The 24,527-nt window shown below is 44.2% G+C and overlaps 1 protein-coding gene across 1 annotated transcript in view; it reads left to right on the forward strand.

Annotated features, from left to right (window-relative positions):
* PTDSS1 (phosphatidylserine synthase 1) overlaps positions 1–24,527 on the forward strand; it is an 811,205-nt gene that overhangs the window by 274,005 nt on the left and 512,673 nt on the right. The window contains exon 3 of the mRNA XM_044065621.1: positions 16,847–16,891. Within this exon, the coding sequence (XP_043921556.1) occupies positions 16,847–16,891 (45 nt within the window). The remainder of the gene's footprint in view (positions 1–16,846; positions 16,892–24,527) is intronic.

The following is a 24,527-nucleotide window of genomic DNA, read 5'->3' on the forward strand; positions in this document are numbered from 1 at the left end:
GCGGCTGGGGTATAAAGGCATCAGCCGACGCCATCTTCTTCAGTCTTTCTTGCCGCGGTGCCGAAGCAGAAGCAGTTTGCAAGTGCCGGTCGGACAGCACCTGTGTTTTCAGTTACCAAAGTCATCTAAAAGCTAAGTACCCGTTGGGAACATTTTTTCTTGCCTCAGCCGATGTCAGAACAAATTGAGAAAGTTAATAATTGTTTGTCTTGTGGTAAACAAATACCTCAAAAAGACTTCCATTCTTACTGCCTCCCTTGCCTGGGCCCAGACCACGACGTCTCGGCCTGTGCTGCCTGTGCTTGCTTTAATAAACGCACTCTCAGGCACCGGGCAGAATTTTCCGAAAACTTTTTTGGCGAATCCTACGCTTACATCATGCCATCGGAACAACCGACAGCACAAACTACCAAAAAACGTAAGGACCAGGACCGACACCCTCAGCCCGCGTCTTCCACCGATACTACTCCTAAGCCCTCCGCGAGTGCTTCGGTCCCTTCGGAAGCGATTATTCAACCGCTCCAGGCCGACAACACCGCGTTTACACACTCTTCAGTCTCTGAGACTACACCGGTGCCGGTTGTTGATTTTCCCCCAGAAACCGAAGTTCTCGATCTACCCGACACCATTCCTGTGGACAAGGTTACCCCTGCACGTGGGGCTGCTAGGCCTCCTGTATCCATGTCCATCAAGGCCTTTGCACGTGCTAAGGCTGCCAGCCAGGCCAAGGCCCATCCTAAACCTTCCTCACAGGCCCCTTCTTCTGATAGACAGATCATGTCTCTTGCTGCAGATCTAATCTCTCTTATCAGGGGGTCTCAGCCCCATCCAGACAGAGGTTCTCAGCCACCTGCAGAAAAAAGGCCTAGAACTGAGCAGGCAGACAACCTCTCTTCAGATGAAGCCTCTGGGGATTCAGAGCATTCAGATACCAAAGAAGAATCCTTCCAAGCCTATGAGGACTCTGATGCTGAGGAATCAATTCCCTCTGCCTCTCCTCCGGAGGATTTTTCTTTCGGTGAAGTCCTCCACTCCATGAGGGAACATTTTAGTGGCAGGGTCAGGAATTTTCTGATTCTAGGAAAAGGCTTCGTACCTTCCTCAAGTTACCCCAGCACAGACCTTTAGCTATCCCTCCAGTTTTGGATGTCCTGGATGATGTTTTCTCAGACTCCAGTGCTTCCCCTGATTCTCTCCCTCCTGCTCCTGTCAAGCCAGACAGATATTACAGGGTCCCTGACACTCACAAGCATCTCTTTAAGGCCCACTCTGTGGATCTAGAAACTATTTCACAGGGCCCCAAAGGAGTGACTTCCTCCTCGGCCAAAAATCCACTACCAGCTGACAGGGAAGCAAGGTCCCGGGAGAGATGGGGTAAAAAAGTTTATACCTGTACCACCCTTGCCATGAGGTCATTTAACTGCCTTTTTCATATGTTTAAGTACCAGGATTATTTACTGGATGATTTGCAGAAAAAACTAGCCTCTTCTGAGCCTATAGATAGAAAGGCATTGCAGGATTTGGTTCATAATTCTCAGCAGGTTAGCAACCATTTTCTTCAGTGTGGTTATGATGCATTGGAGGCTTCATGTAGGGCAGCTATGACAGGGGCTGTTATCCGTAGACATGCTTGGTTGAAAGAGCAGCCACTGCCGGATCATGTTAAAGTAAAGCTCCTGGATGCACCTCTGGATAAACAGAAGCTTTTTGGTGCTAATGCTCAGGATGTACTGAAGTCTATTGAGGAGAAGGCAAAATCAGTACAGACAGTAAAAGATTTCCTCCAGGTTCAGCCACCCAGATTCAGCAGGAATTGGCCTTCAAAGAAATGGTCCTTTCCAGACTCAGACAAGTTTCAAAGGGGAAAGAACAGGCGTGCATGAGGTAGAGGGCAATACCAAGGCTCCTACAGGGGCCGCCAATGGCAACCTCAAAATCAAAGAAGTGGCACAGATAGTTAATCTGCACCACAGGGACAATCACAATGACTTACCTATCACTCCGCCTACCAAGGCTCAAAGAGAAGCACCTCTAGGCGGAAAATTATCTCTATTCTCAAGAAACTGGCACATTATAACAAAGGACAATTGGATTCTGGACATAATAGACAGAGGTTACAGGTTCCACTTCCATACTTTACCAACAGGACAAGGCATGCCAAACCTGCCACAAAATCAAAGGGCAGAGACACTCAGAGAAGTCTCAAAGCTGTTACAAATAAAAGCAATAGAGAAGGTTCCTCCTCAGGAACAAGGCCAGGGATTTTACTCAAGACTGTTCCTTGTTCCAAGAAAAGAAAAGCAATGGAGGCCTATTTTGGACTTGTCCGTTCTAAATACTTTTCTCATGGTGCCAAAATTCAAGATGCTGACGTTACAGCAACTTCTTCCCATGCTGGGCAAGGGGTCTTGGCTGGTTAATCTGGACCTCAAGGAGGCATACCTGCATGTCCCTATCAGACACAGTTGCAGAAGATACCTCAGATTTCTTGCAGGAACAGAGCACTATCAATTCTCAGCATTGCCGTTTGGCTTATCTACTGCGCCCAGGGTATTCATGAAATGCCTGGCATCAGTAGTGGCACATTGCAGACTCCAGGGGATACAAAATATACCCTTACCTGGACGACTGCCTCATACAAGCAGACAGTAAACAAACCTTGATAAAACACTTGGATTATGTCATTCAGTTGCTGCAGGCTTTGGGATACACAGTCAACATTCAAAAATCAAGACTACTGCCATCCCAAGAGATTATTTTTTTAGGAGCAAAGCTGAACACACAGCAACAAATGGCCTTCCTTACAGAGGAGAAAAGAGCATTTAACAGATTACTTCAAAAGTCTAGCAAAATTAACCCACCTGACCGCAAGGAAAACCCTGCAGGCCCTGGGGTTCATGGCATCTTGCATTCTTCTAATCCCTCTGGCAAGACTACACTTGAGAAAACTTCAATGGTACCTAAAAAGCTTGTGGTCTCAACACAGCCACAACCTGGAAGACATAATACCACTCATACCATGCCTGCAAAGGGAATTTTTGTGGTGGGCTCAAGCAAGTCACTTAAACGAAGGCATGCCTTTCAGCAAAGCTCCAACAAGTCAAACTATTACAACAGACGCCTCAGACCATGGATGGGGGCTCACATGGATGGCAGATGCATTCAAGGGCAATGGACTCCCAAGGAAAAGCATCAGTACATAAATCAAAAGGAGATGTTGGCAGTGATACATGCAATAGAAGCCTTTGGAACATCTCTTCAGCAAGGTCATCTGCTAATAAGGACAGACAACACCACTGTCATGTGGTACATAAACAAACAAGGGGGCACTCATTCCTACCCCCTCTGCAGACTAACAATGACTCTTTGGGAAAACTGCCTGAAACTGAACTTCTACTTGCAATCCCAGTTTGTTCTGGGCAAGGACAATGTTCTGGCAGACAGGTTGAGCAGAAATTTCTTTGATCCACACGAATGGATGCTACACCCACGCATATTCACACAAATAACAACTGCATGGGGAAGACCAGACATAGACCTCTTTGCTTCTCATTTCAAACATCATCTGGAAAGGTTTTGCACAAGGATGCACCATCCTCTAGCCTGGAGAACGGATGCTCTTTCCTTCAGCTGGAATGCCCTAACAATTTATGCATTCCCTCCTCTACCTTTACTCACCAAAGTGTTACTGAAGATCAAGACAGAACAACCAAGAGGAATCTTGATAGCTCTAGACTGGCCAAGGCAACACTGGTATCCACTGCTACTGAGCATAACTCACACCAAACCATGTCCCTTGCCTCTATGGCCTCAGCTCCTGACTCAACACAATTACAAGACTGTTCATCAGAACCTGCAAACCTTAAAGCTGACAGCTTGGAGAGTTCCATGACTGGGACCCATGACTCCCTCTCCAAAACAGTTCAGGAAATTTTGCTGGAGGCACGCAGACCTTCCACCAGAAAAACCTATTCGGCCAAATGGAAGAGATTCATCATCTGGAATGTGAACAGGGGCCAGGATGCATCACTGATGAACATACCTCAGATATTAGAATACTTGGCAGAAATGTTTCACAGTGGCCTATCATACTCTTCCATCAAAATCCACGCTTCAGCTATCTCAGCACATTACAACTGTGATCCACCTGTGTTTTCGCATCCCTTGCTAAGACAGTTTCTAAGGGGTATAAAGAATATCAAACCTCCAAGGAAACAACCAACTCCTGCATGGGACCTTAATTATGTCTTGGAAAAATTAACTCTTCCTCCCTTTGAACCAGCAGCATCTTCAGAAATGCAATTTCTCTCTTGGAAAACAGTTTTCCTGTTGGCAGTCACCTCAGCAAGAAGAGTCTCGGAGATACAGGCCCTCATGGCAGTTCCTCCCTTTCTCATCTTTCATCAGGACAGAGTTTCCCTTAAGACCAGTCCTTCCTTCATGCCTAAGGTGATATCCAGAGTGTCTCTAAACCAGGCAATTCACCTGCCTACTTTCTTTCCTAACCCTCAAAACAAAGGGGAAAAGCTGTTGCATACTTTAGACATTCACAGACAACTACGCTACTACTTGGACAGAACAAAGTCTACTAGGAAGTCTGACCAACTGTTTGTAGCCTATGCTGCTGGGGTACAAGAAAAGGCAGTCACCAAACAAACTATCTCAAAATGGATTGGACACTGCATCAGATTCTGTTATTCTTTCCATGGAAAAAGTGTGCCAGCCAATGTTAGACCACACTCCACCAGAGCTATGGCCACATCCACAGCCTTTCTAAGAGGAGTGGCTACAAAAGATATTCTAGAGGCTGCTACATGGAGCTCCGTGCATACATTTACCAAACACTACAACCTGCCATTGTACTCCAGATCCCGAGCAGGCTTTGCTTCGGCAGTCCTGCAGGGCCTTCTAGCTACACCATCTCTTGCTTAGGCCTACCACCCCCAGCTTGGCTATGGTATTCAACCCATATGTAAGGACTGCAGTTGCATTCTTGAAGGACATAGTACAGTTTTGTACCTACCATAAATGTAGATGTCCGATAGATATGCAACTGCAGTCAGGTTTTCCCTCCCTCCTACCCCTCTGTTTTTGCCCTTGGGTCCATTCCCCCCCCCCTTTCCTATAAGCTGGGGATATCTGTTATGGTGAATCTGTTTATTACTGTTGTGCATGTCTGAATTTTTTGTTTATCCATTCACAAAATTTAGCCTTCCTTGGAGGGCACCTGGCATCTGGGGCAAGAAACACTGAAGAAGATGGCGTCGGCTGATGCCTTTATACCCCAGCCGCTTTGACGTCGGGGAGGAGGCAACATCAGCCGACGCCGGACCCAAACTTTGGAATCCGGCCGACCGAAGGGCTGCCTGAGGCAGGACAACCCATATGTTAGGACTGCAGTTGCATATCTATCGGACATCTACATTTATGGTAGGTACAAAACTGTACTTTGTGTACCTACCATAAATGTAGATGTTCAAATGTATTCACTGTTGCAGTCCAGGTTACCCACCTACCATCCCCCTTTTTGCATTGCTGGGACTTTTCTGTACTTCTCAACTCTATACAACCTATGTGGTGTATTTGCTTCTAGATGAAGGAAATGTTTATATTAGTACATGCATGCTTTTTGGCACAATTTATTCTTTTCAGCCTTCTTATCTGGGGGCACCTGACATCTGGGGCAAGAAAAACTGAAGAAAATGGCATTGGTTGCATCTTTTATACCCCTGGCGCACTGACGTCAGAGAAGAGGCGACAGCAACCGACGCCGGACCTAGACTTTGGAACTCGGGCCGACTGCGGGTAGCCTGCCAGCAGGATAACCCAAGTGTAATGACTGCAACAGTGAATACACTCGGAACATCTACATTTATGGTAGGTACACAACTGTATTTTCAAAGCTGCAGAGAGCACCCCAGTCTTACCAGGTTACTCATCCTACCATACTTTCAGACCACAAACCTACAAAGCCAAAAGCGGTGGAGTTTCAGTATTTATCAAAGACATGCACACCTCCAGGCTGATCAGAAATTATGACACACAGGAGACACTCCAAGTGCAGTTAACTGTCGACAAAACATCTATTCAAATCATAGCTAGCTACAGACTCCCAACCATGACTCAAGACGCCCACTCCACCTATCTGGGCTTGCTTGAATCCGTCAAGATTTAACCCTCTATTCTGATCCTGGGTGACTTTAACTACCCAACCATAGCGTGGAGGACCTATTGTAGCCAAAGTGTGAGCACCCAGAGATTCCTTGACTTTGACAGTGCCAGTTTGTCAGATTAGCTGGTTTACACCCCTGTGAAAGGTGAAAATATCCTGGACCTGATGCTAACCAGCATGAGTAGCCACTGTAGCACCCTACAGTGTTATCCTCCTTGGTAAGATCTAACCATAAAGCGGTCACCTTCGAAGTCAGTTTCCCGTGACCCCCCCCCCCCCTTCAAAGTCAAACCAAAAATCTTTTCCAAAGCGGACTACAATCTCCTGAGAGCAGGTATAAGCAACTTTTCAGCCACCGTCCCTTCAGTAGGAACTAGCAGTAATGTCCAAGCCTACACCAAAAAACTGTACGAGCACCTACATAGCTATATGGACTTGGCAAGACCAAATCATTTTCCTCAGGGAAGAGTAAACCTGTCTGGTGGACAGCAGCAATAAACAAACTCGATAATAAAATGAAAAAAAATGCTGTCCAGGACCAAGAAGGAACAGGTACCAAGTTTGAAGCAATCTCTCCTTTGTCTGAACAAACAAATAAGGTCACTGGTGAAATCTTCTAAGGCTAACTTTGAGTCCAGATTGGCCACATTCAATATGGACAATCACAAGGCCTTCTTCACATATGTCCGCAGTCTGAAAGGTAGCACCCAAATTTACTCTGAACTTGTGGTCAGTAACACCACATACACAAACGCCGTAGATATTTCCAACCTACTGGCAGACAGGTTCAGTGAAAACTTCATCCCCCTGTTCCCCCATCTGTTAACCAGGACACCCCCAGCACCAGCCCCCCTCCCCTCATCAGTAGGGAGCAGGTGTTTAATGCCCTCTCATAGGCAAAAAATATAGTCTCTGTGGGACCCGACAACATCCCTGGCTGTATCCTACGTGAACTCGGGCATGAGCTGTCATTTCCATTAGCCACCCTGTTCAGCCAAAGCCCAAGCACTGGCTTCGTACCAGCCGAATGGAGGACAGCCACTGTGATCCCTCTATACGAAGGTGGAGCGTCCACTGACCTAGGCAGTTATAGGCCCATCATCCTAACTAGCCTGATCTGCAAGGCCATGGAATGCATTATCATGGACCTTATAAACAAGGACATTGGCAACCTTCAAATGCTTGACCCCACACAATTTGGTTTTGTCAAAGGGAGCTTGTGCCTGTTGAACCTGGTCGACTTCTTTGAAACATTCACCAAAGCCATGGACGAGGGGAGGATGGTGCACACCGCCTACCTTAACCTAGCCAAAGCCTTCGACACTATTCCTCACTCAGGCATAATAGATAAACTCTCCCAGCTAGGCGTCAACCCGTATGTTGGAACCCACTCAGAGTAGCAGAAGCCACCTCTAGTAGTAGACCCGTAACAAGAGGTGTACCCCATGGATCGGTCTTTGGGCCTCTACTGTTTGGGATGTACTTTTCTGAGGAGCAAGCCAAAACCAGTGGTCTGTGGCTGACCAGGGTTGCAGATGACTGCAAGCTGGGTGCTGTCTTAAATTCCCCTAGTCATGTGAACATCCCCCAAGAGGGCCTTACCCAAACAAATGACTGGTGCCAGAAGCATGTCCTCAAATTGAATGGCAAGAAATGCATTATTATCCTATTTGTGGAAAAGGGAATCCCCACTAATTATCACACTAATAACAATGTACTAAACATGCAATCAGCCGTGAGGTACTTGGCCACTCAGGTTGATAGCAACCTGACTTTTGACCACCATGTTGCCTCCATTGTACAAAAGGCATTCTACATGGCCCACCTCATAAGTAAGGGTATTTCATCCAGGAACAAGGAGGTCATAAAATCCCTGTATTCCTCCCTTATCAGACCCATTATTTAGTACAATGCCCCCTTGGGCAGGTACCTTGCCAAGCACATGTAGCAACTGGAGAGACCACAGATGTTCCTGACCAGGAAAATCCAGGGTCTCAAACATCTGTCCTTTACGGATAGGCTAAAAGCCCTGTTCCTCTACTCAGTCTTGTATAAACTGCTCCGAGGTGACTTGTGTCTGGCATACAAGGCCATCTCAGACCCAGTCTTGATGGAGTTGCTGCATATCCGTAAGTCAAACTCCACTCGTGTAACCTGCACGCAAGGCCTCAACCTGGTCTGTGACATTAATGGAACTTGTTGTTGGGATAGACCTGAACCCCCCCCCCCCCATCTATGGAATAGACTCCCTCTCCATGTCAAGCATATTACCTCTCTTGCCCTCTTTAAGAGGAACCTGGATGACTGAATGGGTAACAGAAAATACACCCCTGGGAATCCCACCTGTGTCCCTGCTAGACAGGGGAAACAAGTGCTGACTTTGTGGGAACATTGGAAGAATTCTTGGTTAGGCTTATATGGGCCTCCAGGCTAGTAGCCTAGTATCATCCTATGAACCTACGATCCTATGTGTCATCTATCCAAAGTATAACTGATAACTTCAAAAAGCATCAGCTGTGACTGTAAAAACACAGACAGTGGCATCTTCTCTGAACCCTAACTCTTGGCTGAGTATGCTTCTACTTTCTGCTTCTCGGAAACACATGGCAAGGAAACCAGAAGGCTAATGCAGAATATTAATTCCTCTACCAGGTTCCTGTTTCATTGTACCTTCCTCAAAATGATGCTTATAAAATCTCCACGACGCTACACGCTGTTCAGTCTCTTATAAACAGGAATACTTCCTCAATTTTTAAGCACTCCGTTATTATCCCCAGACCTAATGTTTCCTCTCTGACTTTTACCCTAGTGCACAATCTTTGAGCAGCTGTTATACAAGCATTCAAGCACTTCAACGGCCTGCTATCTAACCAGCAGCATAGCTTTTGCAGTGCATTAACTAATAACATATACTCATAATAATTATTATTAATAACATTAATAATGATCTCTTAATGATGCAATATTTGTTGCTATGACTAGAGCATTCTAAACCACCAACCATAAATTGTTGCTAAACAAACTAAAAACAATTTAATTTTGGGTAAAATACCATACAGTGGTTCAGAGGTTACATACCAAATCGAACCTTTCATGAGCATTGTAACAGTCGGTACTCGGGCTAAGAAAACATGAATCCCAGAGTGCCCCAAGGTTCAGTTCTTGGGCCACTTCTGTTTTCTCTCACTGTTTCTCTCACTGATGATCTTCCAGGTCTAAGTGCCTAAATTTGACATTATATACAGATGACATATTGCTAGTTACAACAAACAGAAGTATTCAGTAAGATCTGCAATCACATTTACAAAAGAGATTCACAGAATCTTTGTAATTGGTCCAGTTCAAACAAACTTTTCATTAATCCTAAAAAATGTTATGCTGTTTACATCACCACCAAAAGTATCTTGCCTGCCAAAAATCAAAATATAGGACACCCAAGACAATATCATGCCCACTGTTACCGAATGCATAATATAGAGGTCTCACTTTAGATCCTTCTCTTACATTGTCTACACAAACTGATATTACTATCAAAGTCCTATCCCAATTAAAACTACGCTACAAGATTACCCATCTCCTTTTACCCACAGCCAGAGCTAAAATGTACTGCTACCTAAACTTGAGTACTATCTACCAGTAATAACCATTTGTTCATATAATATAAAGAATCTACATTACAGAGAATAAAATCTTCAGATTTGCTGTTTTAGTAAATCCCCTAATCCATCCATTGGTCATTTGGCCTAATGAGTGAGGCATCTTACTTCGGATCAGAAGATTGTAGGTTTGAATCCTGCCATGGTCGTCCAAAAGGAACACAACAGTTTTCTGTGGAGCAGGCTCCCCATCCATTTGAGGCAGGGTTCCTCCCTAACCCAATTCAAGTGCAACTTGGATAGTGAACAGGAATTTCCTTCTTTGGCACCTATGCTTCTAATGGACACAGTCAACATGTAAATGATTCATCTCCCAAGCCCCTGCTTGTAAATGTCTCTTTTCCCAAGCCCCAGCTTACCAGAACTTGTCAGAGATTTGTGATGCATGGCAAGACTTAAAAATGCCCTACAGGTCGTTGGCCTGTCCTGTCAGCCATTACTATTCCCTAATAAAGGAATTCCAGTGGTTCCCAGTGATACACAGTCATTCAGCTCTTCATCTGCTTATTGTTTAAGATCTTGAAGTTGGGGTATCGTCCTTTCCAAACTTCCAATCAAAGGAACTTGTGTACCCCCTTGAGGGCAGTCATATTGATTGTTTAACCTTCATTCAACCTCCATTTCAAACTGTAGCAGGTGAAAAGGCCTTCTCTTCCAAAAAAAAATGTTGACACAGTTAATAAACTTAATGAAGCATTAAAACACACTTATACAATGAAGTTGTGTGCATCTGTTTTAGAGCCAATGTGATTAATGTAAAAAGTGTGCCTAATACTGGCCACAGTTATATAAAGTGTATAATAAAGAACATCTACTGTATATTGTGTATGTGGATGAGTTCATTATTTCAGTTTTTTTTTCTTCCCATGGTTCTGCTGCTTGTTGTGTATATTTTTCAAGTGTCACACTTTTTTCATGTGTACTGAATGTTGATGTGTTGCTCTCATTCTTTGTAATGTCTAATATTGTATTCCTCATTCCAAAGACTGTCTGTTTTTTTCCTTGTCTCTGTAATAAAACAAAAAAAATCTCTTGTTTTACTGAACTAGAGTAGTCCAGTTTCAGAGTTGCTGATCCCTGGGCTTTGTTTTTTAGTTCCTGTTACTGATCCATTGCCTTATTAGGAAGGAGGGAAGTTTCTTTGCTTACCAGTGGGAGTGGGAAGCACTGTTGTCTGATTTGGTGAAGTTTCAGCCAGAAACTAGTAGTCCATTTTTGGGCCAATTCCTAGCTCCCTTCAGCCCCTGCTATAAAACGAGTTACCACTGTTGCACACAAGAGCAGCGGTTAAACAAGGTTAAACTATTTGGGCCATCTAAATTCCACTCTTCCAATTTTCCCTTAAAACTACCTTCCTCGAGCTGTACTGCTGATCTAACCAGCATATCCTATAACTGAAAAGTTCATCTCTACTTGATTCCCAAGTAGACTATTCTCTATCTGTAAAGCCTAGCACTTACTCCTACAGTACTTGCACCTTGATAAAGCACTCTTATTATAGATAGTACCCCACCAGCCTAAAACCCACTTCCCCGAGTCCTTTGAAAGTCTCTTTATCTACTACTTCTAGTATGTCAAGGGATCAGTTGCTAGTGTCCTCTCCAGCTCAACTGGTGAACCTGGGAATATTGAGGCAATGTTACAACTGCCTCATGTACACAGACAATTCTCTCCTTCTCCCACAAAACACAAATACATGAGATGCAACTATACGGCCAAACTGGAGGCTGAGCTCTCTCAACATAGGACTGGCAAGACCAGACAGGAGGAGAAGGTAACCACACACAATACATACCCAGTCACACATGGTACCATCACAACTTCAAATCATACACATACTCACACAAAGACATACTCGGAGGCTCTGATCAAAATTTACCAAAACAGCAGAGGCCACCAAAGCAGACACCCAAACAACTACCACCTCACGACCCAACACATGCAACACATAGACCACACAGTCAGAGTGTCAAACAGTCACAGCCCTTAAGGCCAAACAAAATGCCAGACACACTTGTCATTGGTGATTCCATAGTCAGACACACTGGCGTCCGCTCACCAGACTGAGTAAGAGAAGGTCACAGTAAGCTGCCTGTCAGGCGCTAGAATCCGCCACATAACGCAAGCACTCAGGTCTCTCAACAGCAGGTACAGACTACATGAAAAGGGACATTCTCTGATTATGTAGCCCAGGCAGGTATGACCCTGACCTTGAGCAGTATCCTACCTTCACCTAGAATGATGCCACAATACAGTGATAAGATGATCAGCTTTAATAATTGGCTTAAATTCTGGTGTCATTCAAAGGGATCAATGTCTGTCTGCCTGGGATGACATGCTGGCTTGCACCTGTCACCCTGGGCTTCCAGATATTGGCAAAGGCTCTTGCCACCCCATAGTGCCTTTTTAGGCAAGGCTCAAATTCTAAACCTACCACCCTAGAACACCAAAAGGAAAAACTAAGGGTAATGCTGCTCAATGCCAGAAGTCTCAATCTCAAGATGCAGGCCCTTCTCAATATGGAGAACATCGATGTCTGTGCTGTGACAGAAACCTGGTTCAAGGCTCCTGAGAGCACCCCAGCACTAACAGGTTTCACCTCATATCATGTGTTCGGCCTCAAAATCCGGACAACACCAAGAAAGGAGGGTGTCCATATTCATAAAGGACACCCACACCTCAAGGTTGGTGGGCATCGGAGACCATCCAGGTGCAATTAACCATAGGCAAGACTGCTCTGCAATTTGTAGCATGTTACAGGCCACCCTCTCAAACTCAGGAACCTCACATGGCCTTCCTGAAAACATTGGAGGGATAAATGTATCTCCAAACACCATCATACTAGGTGACTTCAACTACCCTAATATAGACTGGGAACACTACTCAAGCCCGAACACTCTAACCCAAAGATTCCTGGAGTTCATAAACTCAAATGCCATGGAACAACTAGTCACCATCCCCACAAGAGGAGAAAACATACTTGATCTCATCATCACGAACATGGGATCAAAATGTTCAACATATACCCCTCACTGGTGAGATCAGATCATAAACTAATCTCGCTGGAGGTCCTCATAAAAGACCACAGTGAAAAACTTCTCAAAAGCCGATTTCACACTTCTAAAACTAGTGTGGTCTCCTTTAAGGCCCCTGAGCCAGTGGTAAACATTACTCAAACCGCTGAATCACTTACAAATGCCTTCTACCAGCACCTACAGGACTGCATGGATCAGGCAATCCCAAACAAAACTAAGACTCTCTGTCAGTCTGGTGGACCCCAGCCATAAACAAGCTCTACAACAAAAGGAGGAAGCTACTACAAGATAGAGCAAAATCCTTGAAAGGTAAGACACCTTTGATCATTATAAGTAAAAACTAAGAGCTCTCATAAAATCATCCAAGGCAAATTTTGAGAGAAAAATCGCCAAGGACTCTAAAGAGAATCATAAGGCCTTCTTTAGCTATGTTAGAAACCTAGGAGGAAACTCCCAGATATGCTCAGAATTAGTTCAAAATGATGTGAAAATTACTGAACCTACACACATTGCCAACATACTGGCTGACAGGTTCAGTGCAAACTTCTCCCAAAAGGAGAGATATCTATTCCAGAGGATTGTAGCCCCAAACATCTGTGAGAACTGCCCTCACTAAGGCAAAAACACAGCATCCATGGGACCGGATGGTGTCCCCGGCTGTGTGCTTCATGAACTCATTAAACCCACAGTTAGGACAGCTGTTTAATCTTAGCCTCACCTCAGGATACTGTGGTCCCACTTCATGCCTCCACAGACCCTCCATTAGCTTGACAAGCCTTATCTGCAAAGCCATGGAGAGGATCATAATGGAACTCATAAATAAAGACATAGGGAACTTGCAGACTTTGGATCCAACTCAGTTTGGCTTTGTCAAAGGCAGATCCTGCCTCTTAAAACTTGGTTGACTTTTTGAGACAGTCACCAAGGCCATTGATGAGGAAAGGCAGTCCATACAGCCTACCTCGACCTGGCAAAGGCCTTGACACAATACACCACTCAGGTATCATCGAAAAACTCATCAGCCATACATCACAAGATGGGTTGCAAACTGGCTAAGTGACAGAACCCACAGGGTCAGAGTTGCTGGAGCCATGTCAGACTCAAAGCCTGTCACAAGTGGTGTCCCACAGGGCTCAGTCCTGGGTCCACTCTTGTTCGGCATCTACTTTTCTGAAGTACAAGCAAACACAGGAGGGTTATGGCTGACAAAGTTGATGACTGCAAACTAACACATCTGAGACAGATATCCTTCAGAAGGGCCTCGCAGAAAAGGATAACTGGTGCCAGAGCCATGGCCTAAAGGTTACCCTAGCTACCATATAGGTGGCAATCCACTGAGCACAGAAGAAGTCATCAGGGATCTGGGGACCCAGGTTGACAGTAGCCTTTCGTTTGACACTCATGTTGCTAAAGTAGTTAGGAAAACCTTCTATATCACCCACCTGATCATGAAGGGATTCACATCTAGATCAAGGGAGGTCATCGTCTCCCTGTACTCATCACTTATTTGTCCTATGATTGAGTACAATGCCCGTTCGAATGTATCTGACCAGACACCTGCTCCAGCTTGAAAGCGCCCCAAAGTTCCTCACCAGAAGGATAAAGGGTCTCAAAAATATGTCTTATGCTGCGCGACTGAAAGAACACCAGCACTATTCAGTCTCATACCGCTTGCTCAGAGGTGACCTGTGCCTGACATATAAGGCCATGTCAAACCCAGATTTGATGAATATGCTTCACCTCAAAAATCTAGATCCCTCAGAACCACAGAGACTTAAACCTTGACACGGTTATAAATAGAACGTGCTGGAACATGTGAGGCAGAGCACCTCTCTGGCCTTGTTCAAGAGGAATCTTGACCAATGGATGGGAGATTGCAGATATACCCCAGGGATTACTTCAGTGTCACTGCTTGACAGAGGCACAGCAAAATGATAGGCATAGTTTTTATTCAAACTAAAGCCACATAACTATGGGCTAGGCTTATAAATGCCCTTGGGCAGATAGCCTAGTATGAACCTATGAACCTATGAACCTATGCATCTGGAGCATTTCCCCCTGGGCCTCCACTGAAAATGGGCTGTGCCCCAGATAGACTTTCCTGGAAAACAAATGCTAAATAAAAATAAATAACTAAATCTGTTTCAGCATTGTGTACTGCTCTTTGAGCCCAGATCATGCTGAATAGGGTCCACAGACCAGTCCACTTAACTTGTTAATAAACAGTAAAAAAAACAAAAGTAAAGCTCAAGCAGAAAAAAACTCTAACTGATGGCTGTTTGAAAGATTTTCCCTTCTGGTCGACTTTCACCCTGGTAATGAATGGGCTGATGGTCGACAATTAGTGGGGACAAAGACTGCAAAAAAATAAATAAATAAAATACCTTGGAAGATCACTAATCAAAACAGGGGCACTTCCAGGGTGCAAAACACACACACAAATTCCTGTGCAGTTATATAAATTCCAAAGGTCACACAGACTTGCAAAAGAGGAAGAAAGTGAGGAAAATTAAACACTTGTCATTTTACTTTCCTGTGACTCCAGCTGCCGTGACAGGGCATTTCTTTTATGGCATCAGTGAGTACTTTTCCAAGTCACTACAAGTTGGATGAGATCTTTATATCCAGATAATCCTTCAGCGCCATTATTATTGAGGGCATTCAGTCATTAAGATTCACCCATGATGATAGCCACTGTCCTGAAGGTGATCATGATAGGATTACAGTCCTAGATATGAAAGGTATGTAATGTAATTAACAAAAGATGTGGATTAGTAGTATCATCATCTCTGCTGCCCCTCTGCGAGGACCTGGTGGATTCCTTAGTTTAGTAGTTGCATGTTGTTGATATTGTTTATTTAGCAGGGCTCTTCCTTGAATGGGATTCGAGATCTGGAATTGAGGCCATAGGGCCTTGGGCGGCTCTGATTATGGGAAATGGCTTTAATAGTCTGAGAAAATTCTCATAGCTCGGCTAACTGACTACCTGCGTGTCTTAGTCATGAAGGTGATGACAATGAACCTACCACTCCAAGTCTGTCAGTACAGTAAATGTATAACTTTAATTTTTCCCCAAGATGGTAATAAGGGGTCAGCACATAGGGGACAGCTCTTGTGGATAAAGCTCTCATTCCAGCCTCATTTGCCATTCTTTTTATTATACTTTATTACTGCTATTTTTATATAGGGTATGCCAGCCTCATTTGCCATTCTTTTTACTATACTGTATTATTGCTGTTTTTGGGTTTGTAGGGTAGAGATGTGCTTTCTGTTACAGATACATAAATTTCCCGTTTGTTTTTATATATATTAGTTCCATCTTGTTTGTGAATTTGTTGCCGTACTGGATGTTTAAATGGTTTATATAGCTTGTACCTATGTTATGTTATGTTAATACAGTTTTCAGCTGTGTTCTAGATTTGATTTGTTCTGTCAGTGTGCTGTATAGTGCTGGTTACGCTGATGAGTTTTTTATTCTGTTGTATTATATTCTGTTTGTATCAAGAATGTTGTATGTTGACTTTTTATGCTGGTTGGTTCAGACTATGACTAGCAAATAAAAAAATAAAGAAAGAAATTAGTAATGATGACATAGATACCACATTTGTACCAGGAATGTATGATGGTATCATTAACTTGTAAAGGTGGATAGGTGCACAGCTGTGCAAGCTGCCAGATGTTAGATTCCACCTACAGATGAGTCTTTCTGTTATGACTGCAAATATGACCACCGACATCTCCTACTATGGTAACTTACATAACAGTGCTTTTTAACTCGTGTAACATGAAACATTTATGCTTGTGTTAGTGCTTTTTTAAGTAAAGAAGATAGGATCGTAGTTCTGTTTTTTTTTTTTTTTTTTTTTTTTGGAATATGTGATGATTGTAGATAGTTTTACTGTTTATTTGTTCAGTGATTCATGATCTTTTTCATTGATTCACTGTGATGCTTTCCAAGCTAATGATCTTTTTTTCTTTTGTAGGACCATTCACACGGCCACACCCTGCATTATGGCGTATGGTTTTTGGTAAGTAATAAAACTCATAAGTCTAGCCTTTGTTTTAAATGAAATCAGACTTATTCAACATAAGATCTATTAATTGTTGGCTGTGCCCTGTAACCTCTAACCAGAACATTACTGCTTGAAGTAGTGTCACATGCACGCCTTTTCAGATTTGTTAATTATGTTCCTTATGAGAAGCACTGTTTCCAGTACAGATGGATAACTGACAATGGCTGGGGTGACTGCCACTGACATGTTTGTAAAGATGTAGTGCAGATGGGCACATGCTAGCATCCTATCTCATAACACTCTTCACTACAACAGTTGCTCAAAGGAAGCAGTGGTCTGTGTGTCTAATAAACATATCCATTACACATATTTTTGAGTTGTGTATATTTTGACAGTATTCATTCAAGCACAGTAATTTGTAAACTAGAGTCTAATGGTTATACTAAGAAGTCTAGGCTTTGCTTCTGTCCTCTGGTATAGTACTTTGTGCACTTCTTCAGTTTTGGATTCTCCGTTTTAGATTTGGTGTCTCTGGCCTTTGTACTTCTTCCTTTTTTTCAGAATCTGTTTGAAAAGGTCAAATGAGTGTAACCGAATTGTACAACCTCCATTAAGACTGTTGGACTAGTGCAGTAGGATTATTTGCTTTTTTGACAACGGTACAGTGAATAACGGTAGTATGCATGAACGTGCATTAAGATGTCAAGCGTTCAACTGATTGTGGTACTGTGTAATATGATTCTTGCACCATTCTTTTCCTGCAAGACAGGTTTTCTGAGAGGGAGCCATTAGGGTTAGTCGCATGACATTTAATTGATATGTAATCTGTAGTAGTAAATGTCTGACCCTGCAAAGCATTGCACACCTAAAGCAACAGCCCAGTGTTGCACAATACTCTTAAACAATTCTGTTTAGCACAACTCATTCCCTATGTGTACCAATTCTGAGGTGACATAAACTGGGGACAGAATGAAAGGTGGAAAACAGACTTAAAACCCAACCTTCTTCCTCTTGTTTGAGAACACACGATGTACAGCATAACCACTGGTGATGCTCTGAAATGTTGCAGCATAAGTCAAGTCCAATTGTCATTCTTTCTAAGATTTGCTTTATCATTATGAGAGAAGGTGCATGTTAATCTTAGGAAAATGAAACTGAGGGTGTACTGTTCATATGAGAGGAAACGTAATACTTTTTTTTTTTTTATAACTTGAAGTCTTGGAAAAGTCTCTGTAGTGCACCACTGGTATTAGTTCTTTACAGAGTAAGTAGCCTTGACATATGATAACCTTTAGTAGCGCCATTCTTTTGACAGGAGCCACAATACTGTTGAAGCACAGAGTGTTACAAAAGCTGATTGTTTCCTATCAGTGTTAGTGAACCATCTGTCATGTTAAATGAAGTCTTTCTTAAGCAAGTCCATAAGCTTTGTGTGGCTTCTTGTTTCTGTTTGGAATAACCGATTCATTCATTCATTTACAAAAACCTATGTTTTTCAGATATGGGACTGCAGGGGAGCATAGCCTATCTTGGGACACAGGGCAGACAACCGAGTTCTGTATAGGCCACCATTCTATTGCAGAACGTATATGTCTGCACGTACATGTATACACAGACATACCGTGCAGTCTTGTAGGCATTGTGGTGGATCATCATTTCACCTATGGCATGTCTTTGGGTATTGTTACTGACTGAACATTGTTTACTTAGATATCATTTCACCTTTACAGAAACCTGTAATTTTCTTCCCACTGAATATTCCCATACTGGAACATGGTGCCTGTCATAAGGGAAGTAAACTTAGGGTACTTGTTTGGTTCAGAGGGTATAGCAGAGGCTGACCTTCACTAGATCTGGATACTTGTAACAGCAGTATATTTGAGGTCAATAATACATTTGTTTCCCTGATATGTGGAGGTATAAATGTAATTTGTCATGCTGACACGCATGTTTTCTACCATGTGCCCATTTGTATGGTGTCTTTGCATATGTATTAGTGATAGGCACCTAAACCGTGCTAGTTCATCTGTACTGAAATACACGTGTCTTGTGATTAGCAAAACACTCCTCAGGTTATCTGTTTTCTCTCTGCTCCTGCTTTGCTTAAAATGAGTCACATTTACTCCCATATGTGTCACCACTGGCTGTCCAGGTACTGCCGGGAATCATCAGAAAGGCTGCCATTATGCATTGTGTATCTGTGTTTGGGGGAGGGAAGAGCAAGAGGGCATCAATGCTATGTGCAGATTTTGTACTGTATATTAGTTTCAAGGGAGTACAAATAATCAAAAAGCTGGTTATCAAATGTTTCACCACTGGACCAAAACATCATTAGTGTGTTTTTATCAGTTGTTAACTTGCAGTCGTAGCTGTCATGAAGCATAACTGCAGATTGTAATCCACTGGCTCATTTTGTCCCATCTAGAATCACATAAATATGGTTTCCATAAGTTTTAACTGTAGATAAGGACAGTATGGCTTTCCTAGACATTCCATTTATTTATTGTGTACACTGTACATTTTGATAATGTGCCATAGGCAGACTCTGATTCTTGATTTTCTGAGGGAGGACATCTGCTGTGCATAGGAGAAAGAGTTATGAGCTCTACAAGTCACACTGAATGTTTGGGGACATAATCTGTCATGTCCCAGTAGTTAAGAATACTGCAGTGGTAACCTACTGTACTATTATAGTACTTTTCTACACAGCTGTACTTTCCTATGAAATTAGCTATGTGTGTGTGTGTAGGGGGGTTAGTAACTGTCCCGTATCGTTTTGTCATACTTATGTACAGTTCCTTCATCCTGAAGTGTGGTCAGCAAGTTTGATTCTTTTTGATAGGAGTCTCCCAACTTCATAGGTTCATAGGTAGGTACTAGGCTATCTGCTCGAGGGCATTTATAAGCCTAGCCAGAGTGTGTCAGCTTTCGCCATCCCATTGATTAATTAACTGATCCTCTGTCAAGCAGAGCCAATGAAGTGATCCCAGGGGTGTATTTTCTGTTACCCATCCACTCGTCAAGATTTCTCTTGAAGAGTGTTAGTGAGGGGCTCTGCCTGATGTAATTTGGAATTTTGCTTCAAAGCATGGGGAGTCTCTATGACAGGAATCTATCCCTCCAGCATGTTCTATTTATTGTTGTAGCGAGGTTTAGCTCACTAGAGCGCGTGGCTTGTAGTGACTTGGATTTCTTTAGGTGGAGTATGTCCATCAATTCTGAGTTGGACATGGCTTTGTAAGTCAGGCAGAGATCACCTCTGAGTAAGCGATATACCACTGAGTACAGCCGGAGTTTTTTCAGTCGGGCTGCATAGGACATATGTTTGAGGCCAGTAATCCTCTTGGTGAGGAATTTTGTGGTCTTTCCAGCTGTTGGAAGTGTCTTGTGAGGTACATCCCAAATGGGGCATTGTACTCTATCATGGGTCTAATGAGTGACAAGTAGAGGGGTGCAATAACCTCTTTATTTCTAGATGCGAACCCTTTAGTAATTAGATGGGCCACGTAGAAGGATTTCCTAACTACTTTGGCAATATGATTGTCAAAGGAGCGATTACTATCTACCTGGGTCCCCAGATCTCTTATTACCTCTTTTGTATTAAGGGGGCTGCCACATATGTGGCAATTTGTGGGTGTTTTGTTTTTCCCAAACAGGATGACTATGCATTTTTTGGCATTTAGCTTGAGGCCATGACTTTGACACCAGGTGTCCATCTCAGTAAGGCCCTTTTGGAGGATGTCCATGTCAGCCGGAGAGTCAGTTATGGCTCCCAGTTTGCAGTCATCAGTGAACCTGGTTAGCCATAGTCCTCCTGTGTTTGCCTGTACGTCTGAGAAGTATATGCCGAACAGTAGGGGGTCCCAGGATTGAGCCTTGTGGGACACCACTTGTGATTGGTTTAGAGTCAGACCTGGAGCCCACCATTCTTGCCATGCGAGTTCCGTCTGTAAGCCAGTTGGCAGCCCATCTCATGACGTAGGGGTTTATGTTCAGCCTGGTGAGTTTTTCTATAATACCCGAGTGGGAAATGGTGTCAAAAGCCTTGGTGAGGGCAAGGTAGGCTGTGTGAACCACTTTCCCTTATCTATGGCCTTGGTGACTGTCTTGAAGAAGTCAACCAGGTTTAGTAGGCATGATCTGCCCTTAACAAAGCTAAACTGGGTTGGGTCAAGTGTTTGGAGGTTCACAATGTCTTTGTTAATGTGTTCCATGATGATGTGCTCCATAGCCTTGCAGACCAGGCTAGTCAGGCTTATGGGGCGATAGTTACTAGGGTCAGTTGTGGCCCCTCCTTTGTGGAAAGAAATAACCATTGCTGTTAGCCATTCTATGGGCACATAGCCTGTGGAGAGGTTGAGGTTAAACAGCGTGTTTAGGTGGGGGGGTTAGTTCGTTCTGTAGTTCATGCAAGACGCCGCCTGGGACACCATCTGGTCCCATTGACGCTGTGTTTTTGGCTTTTGAAAGGGCTGTTTTCACCTGTGCGCCTGTGATTTTTGGGACACTACACTTTTCCAGTATTGTTGTGGGTCCTTTTGGAGGTGAGAGGGGGATGAAGTTTGCACTGAATCTATCTGCCCGGATGTTGGCAATATCAATAGGTTCCGTATATTTTTGTGCCATTTTGCACTAGTTCAGTGCATGCTTGCGAGTTGCCACTTAGATTCTTAACATAGCTAAAGAAGGCTTTGTGGTTATCTTTTGAATCCTTGGCTATTTTTCTTTCGAAGTTAGCCTTGGATGATTTCATGAGGAACCCTAGTTTCTTACTGATACTGATCAGGGATGTCTTTCCGTCTTGGGATTTGCTTTTTTCCTGAACTAGTTTCCTCCTTCTATTGTATAACCTGTTTATTGCAGGGGTTCACCAAACTGGTTTCCTTCTCTTAGAGGAGTGAGTCTTGGTTTTGCTAGGGATGGCATGATCCATGCATCCTTGTAGGTGCTCATAGAGTGCATTTGTAAAGGTTTCTGCATCTTGGGCAGCGTTCTCCTTTAGCGTGGGGGCTGTGAAACTTACCACCTCTGTCTTAAGTAAGGTGAAGGTTGCTTTAGAAAAGTTTTTTACTGTGGTTTCCATAGTTGGGGGTGGTGGTGGTGGGGTGTGGACATCTAGAGTGATTAGTTTATGGTTTGATCTAACCAGTGGCGGGTTGACCTCCAGTGTGGAACACCTGTCGCCCATGCTGGTGATGACCAGGTCCAATATGTTTTCACCTCTGGTAGGGGAGTTTACCAGCTAATCCAGGGCGTTTGAGTTGATGAATTCCAGGAAGCGCTGGGCCTGGAAATTTGGACTCTAGTAGTTTTCCCAGTGAATGGTAGGGTAATTGAAATCGCCCAATGTCAGGGTGTTCGGTTGGACCTTCATGTTTTCCAGTGTCTCCAGAAAGGTGGAGTGGTGGATGTCCTTCAAGGATGCATCTGCAGTCACAACATATGGGTTGTCCTGCCTCAGGCAGCCCTTCGGTCGGCCGGATTCCAAAGTCTGGGTCTGGCCTCGGCTGATGTCGCATCTTCCCCGACATCACAGCTGCTGGGGTATAAAGGCATCAGCCGACGCCATTTTCCTCAGTCTTTCTTGCCGCGCGGTGCCCGAAGCAGAAGCTGTTCGCAAGTGCCGGTTGGTCAGATCCAGAGATTCAGCTACCGAAGACTTCTAAAAAGCTAAGTACCCCGTTGGGGACTCTTTCTTGCCTCAGCCGATGTCAGACAAAGTAAATAATTGTTTAACTTGTGGGAAACAAATACCTCATAAGGATTTCCATTCCTACTGCTTTCTTTGCTTAGGCCCAGACCACGACATATCAGCCTGTTTAGCCTGTGCCTCCTTCAACCGACGGACTCTTAGATGTCGGCCGGAGTTTGCAGCAGAGTTTTTTGGATCCGCATTTAGCCAAAAAATGCAAGGAAAAGGACCGACACTCACGGCCCGCGGTTTCGGCTGAAACCACGGATGTTATGTGATCCTATCTCGCCTACATTCTGAACTGATGGGTTCGGAGCCGATCCCTCGGCTCCGACTCGGCACGCTTATGCTATAGAGCGAGGCCTCTAATTGGCTGAGCTATCTTTATCCCAGGATGCACCACCACTAATCCCCCAGATCTCGTTTGCCGCTAACAAGCTTAGACGTGGTCTCAACATTGGCTGGGCTAAGTACTATTTATTTAGGCTTTTTCCTGTCACAAATTTCCTTACTTTGAACCCAAAAGCTGTTTTAACAGCTATTGTTGTCATATTAGTGTGATTGGTGAATTTCTGTTAAAAATTAAGTGATTTTTAGTCAGGGAAGGTTTCCGTTTTAGTTAGAGGGCCTTCCCTGTTGGTTTGCTGCTTGGATATCTTTCTTGGGTCAAGCACCCGTTTAAGTTAGAGGGTCTTGACTCTCTTTATCTTTTTTGTCTGTTTAACTGTGTGATATAAAAAAAAAAATATATATATATTATAATTTTGTTGAAGTTGTTTAATTTAACTTTACCATTTGACTAAGTTTAGTGTTTCTTCACTTAGATAGGTTCTGTGGTAAAGCAGTTATGTCTAAAGAACACAAACCCTCCGGGTTTAAAATGCAGTGTGGTTTTAAAATGTCCATAACGGATGACCACTCCTCGTCGTCTATTTAGGTGCTAAGCACCTACAAGAGTCGTGTAGTGTGTGCCAGCGTTCTCTTCTAGAGTCCTCCAGGAGAGGAAGAACAAATTAATCCTCAAGGGATTAATCAAGCCTTCCTTCGAGGAGACTTTATCTTCCTCTCCGTCTCCTTCTAAAAGAAGAAAGTGTCTGCTCCGACCAGTCAGTCGGAACCGATCGCTAAAATATCTAAGCAGACTTCTCCATCGGCTCCACGGACTTGGGCGAGGTGAATGGTCTGCCTTGATGCCTCCAGCCTCGACCCCTCTGGTTTGAGCCGAGGTCTGGAGCATCGGTCACCCTCATCGGCTCCACTGATATTGGAGCCGATGACTCTTCCCCTCGGGCGAAGTCCTTATCGGCACCGAGGGAAATTTCCTTGAAACCTTCCTCGGAGCCGATAGTTGAGTCCATTCGGAGCCTGTCCCCGAGCCCTTCAGAGCCGATGGAGAAATTGGTTCGGGCCCGATCGGTATCCTCTAGATCATCCAAGATGTCCGATTCGGACATCGACAGGGTTCTCCTTCGACTCTTCCAGTCTCCGGTGTTCCAAAAGCTAGATTCGGCTCCAGCCCATTTGGCTTCGTTGCTGATGGTCCACTCCCCTACTGTGGTTCCTCCTCCAACAGCTTCGGCACCGTTGGAGCCGGTGCTGGTGGAACCTGTGGAGGTGTTAGGGTCGGGCCTGACCCTTGCTCCAACTCCGGCTCTTGGGTCAGAGTTCAGTACACGGACTTCTTCCTTCGGCCCTGGGGAGGCTTGGGATTGATGCTTTGTCCCAAGTCTCCCTCTTGGTGCGTCGGCGGCGGGAGTGCCGTCCACAGTCGTGGCCACGGAGGTGGGACCCTCCCAGGATTCTGGTGATCCCGCCTTCAGGGCTATGAGGAGTGCATTAGCCAAATCTTCCTTGGCTACCTCCGCGGTTTACCCAGTTCCTTCCCTGCATACGGAAACTGGGTCCTGTCCTTAGACAGCGGAGCCCTCGGCCTCAGGTTACCCCACTGGGGTTTCTCCC

The sequence above is a fragment of the Protopterus annectens genome, chromosome 3.part0 (genome assembly GCF_019279795.1).
Source record: "Protopterus annectens isolate FY-2018-M chromosome 3.part0, PAN1.0, whole genome shotgun sequence".
NCBI classification, from domain to species: Eukaryota; Metazoa; Chordata; order Ceratodontiformes; family Protopteridae; genus Protopterus; species Protopterus annectens.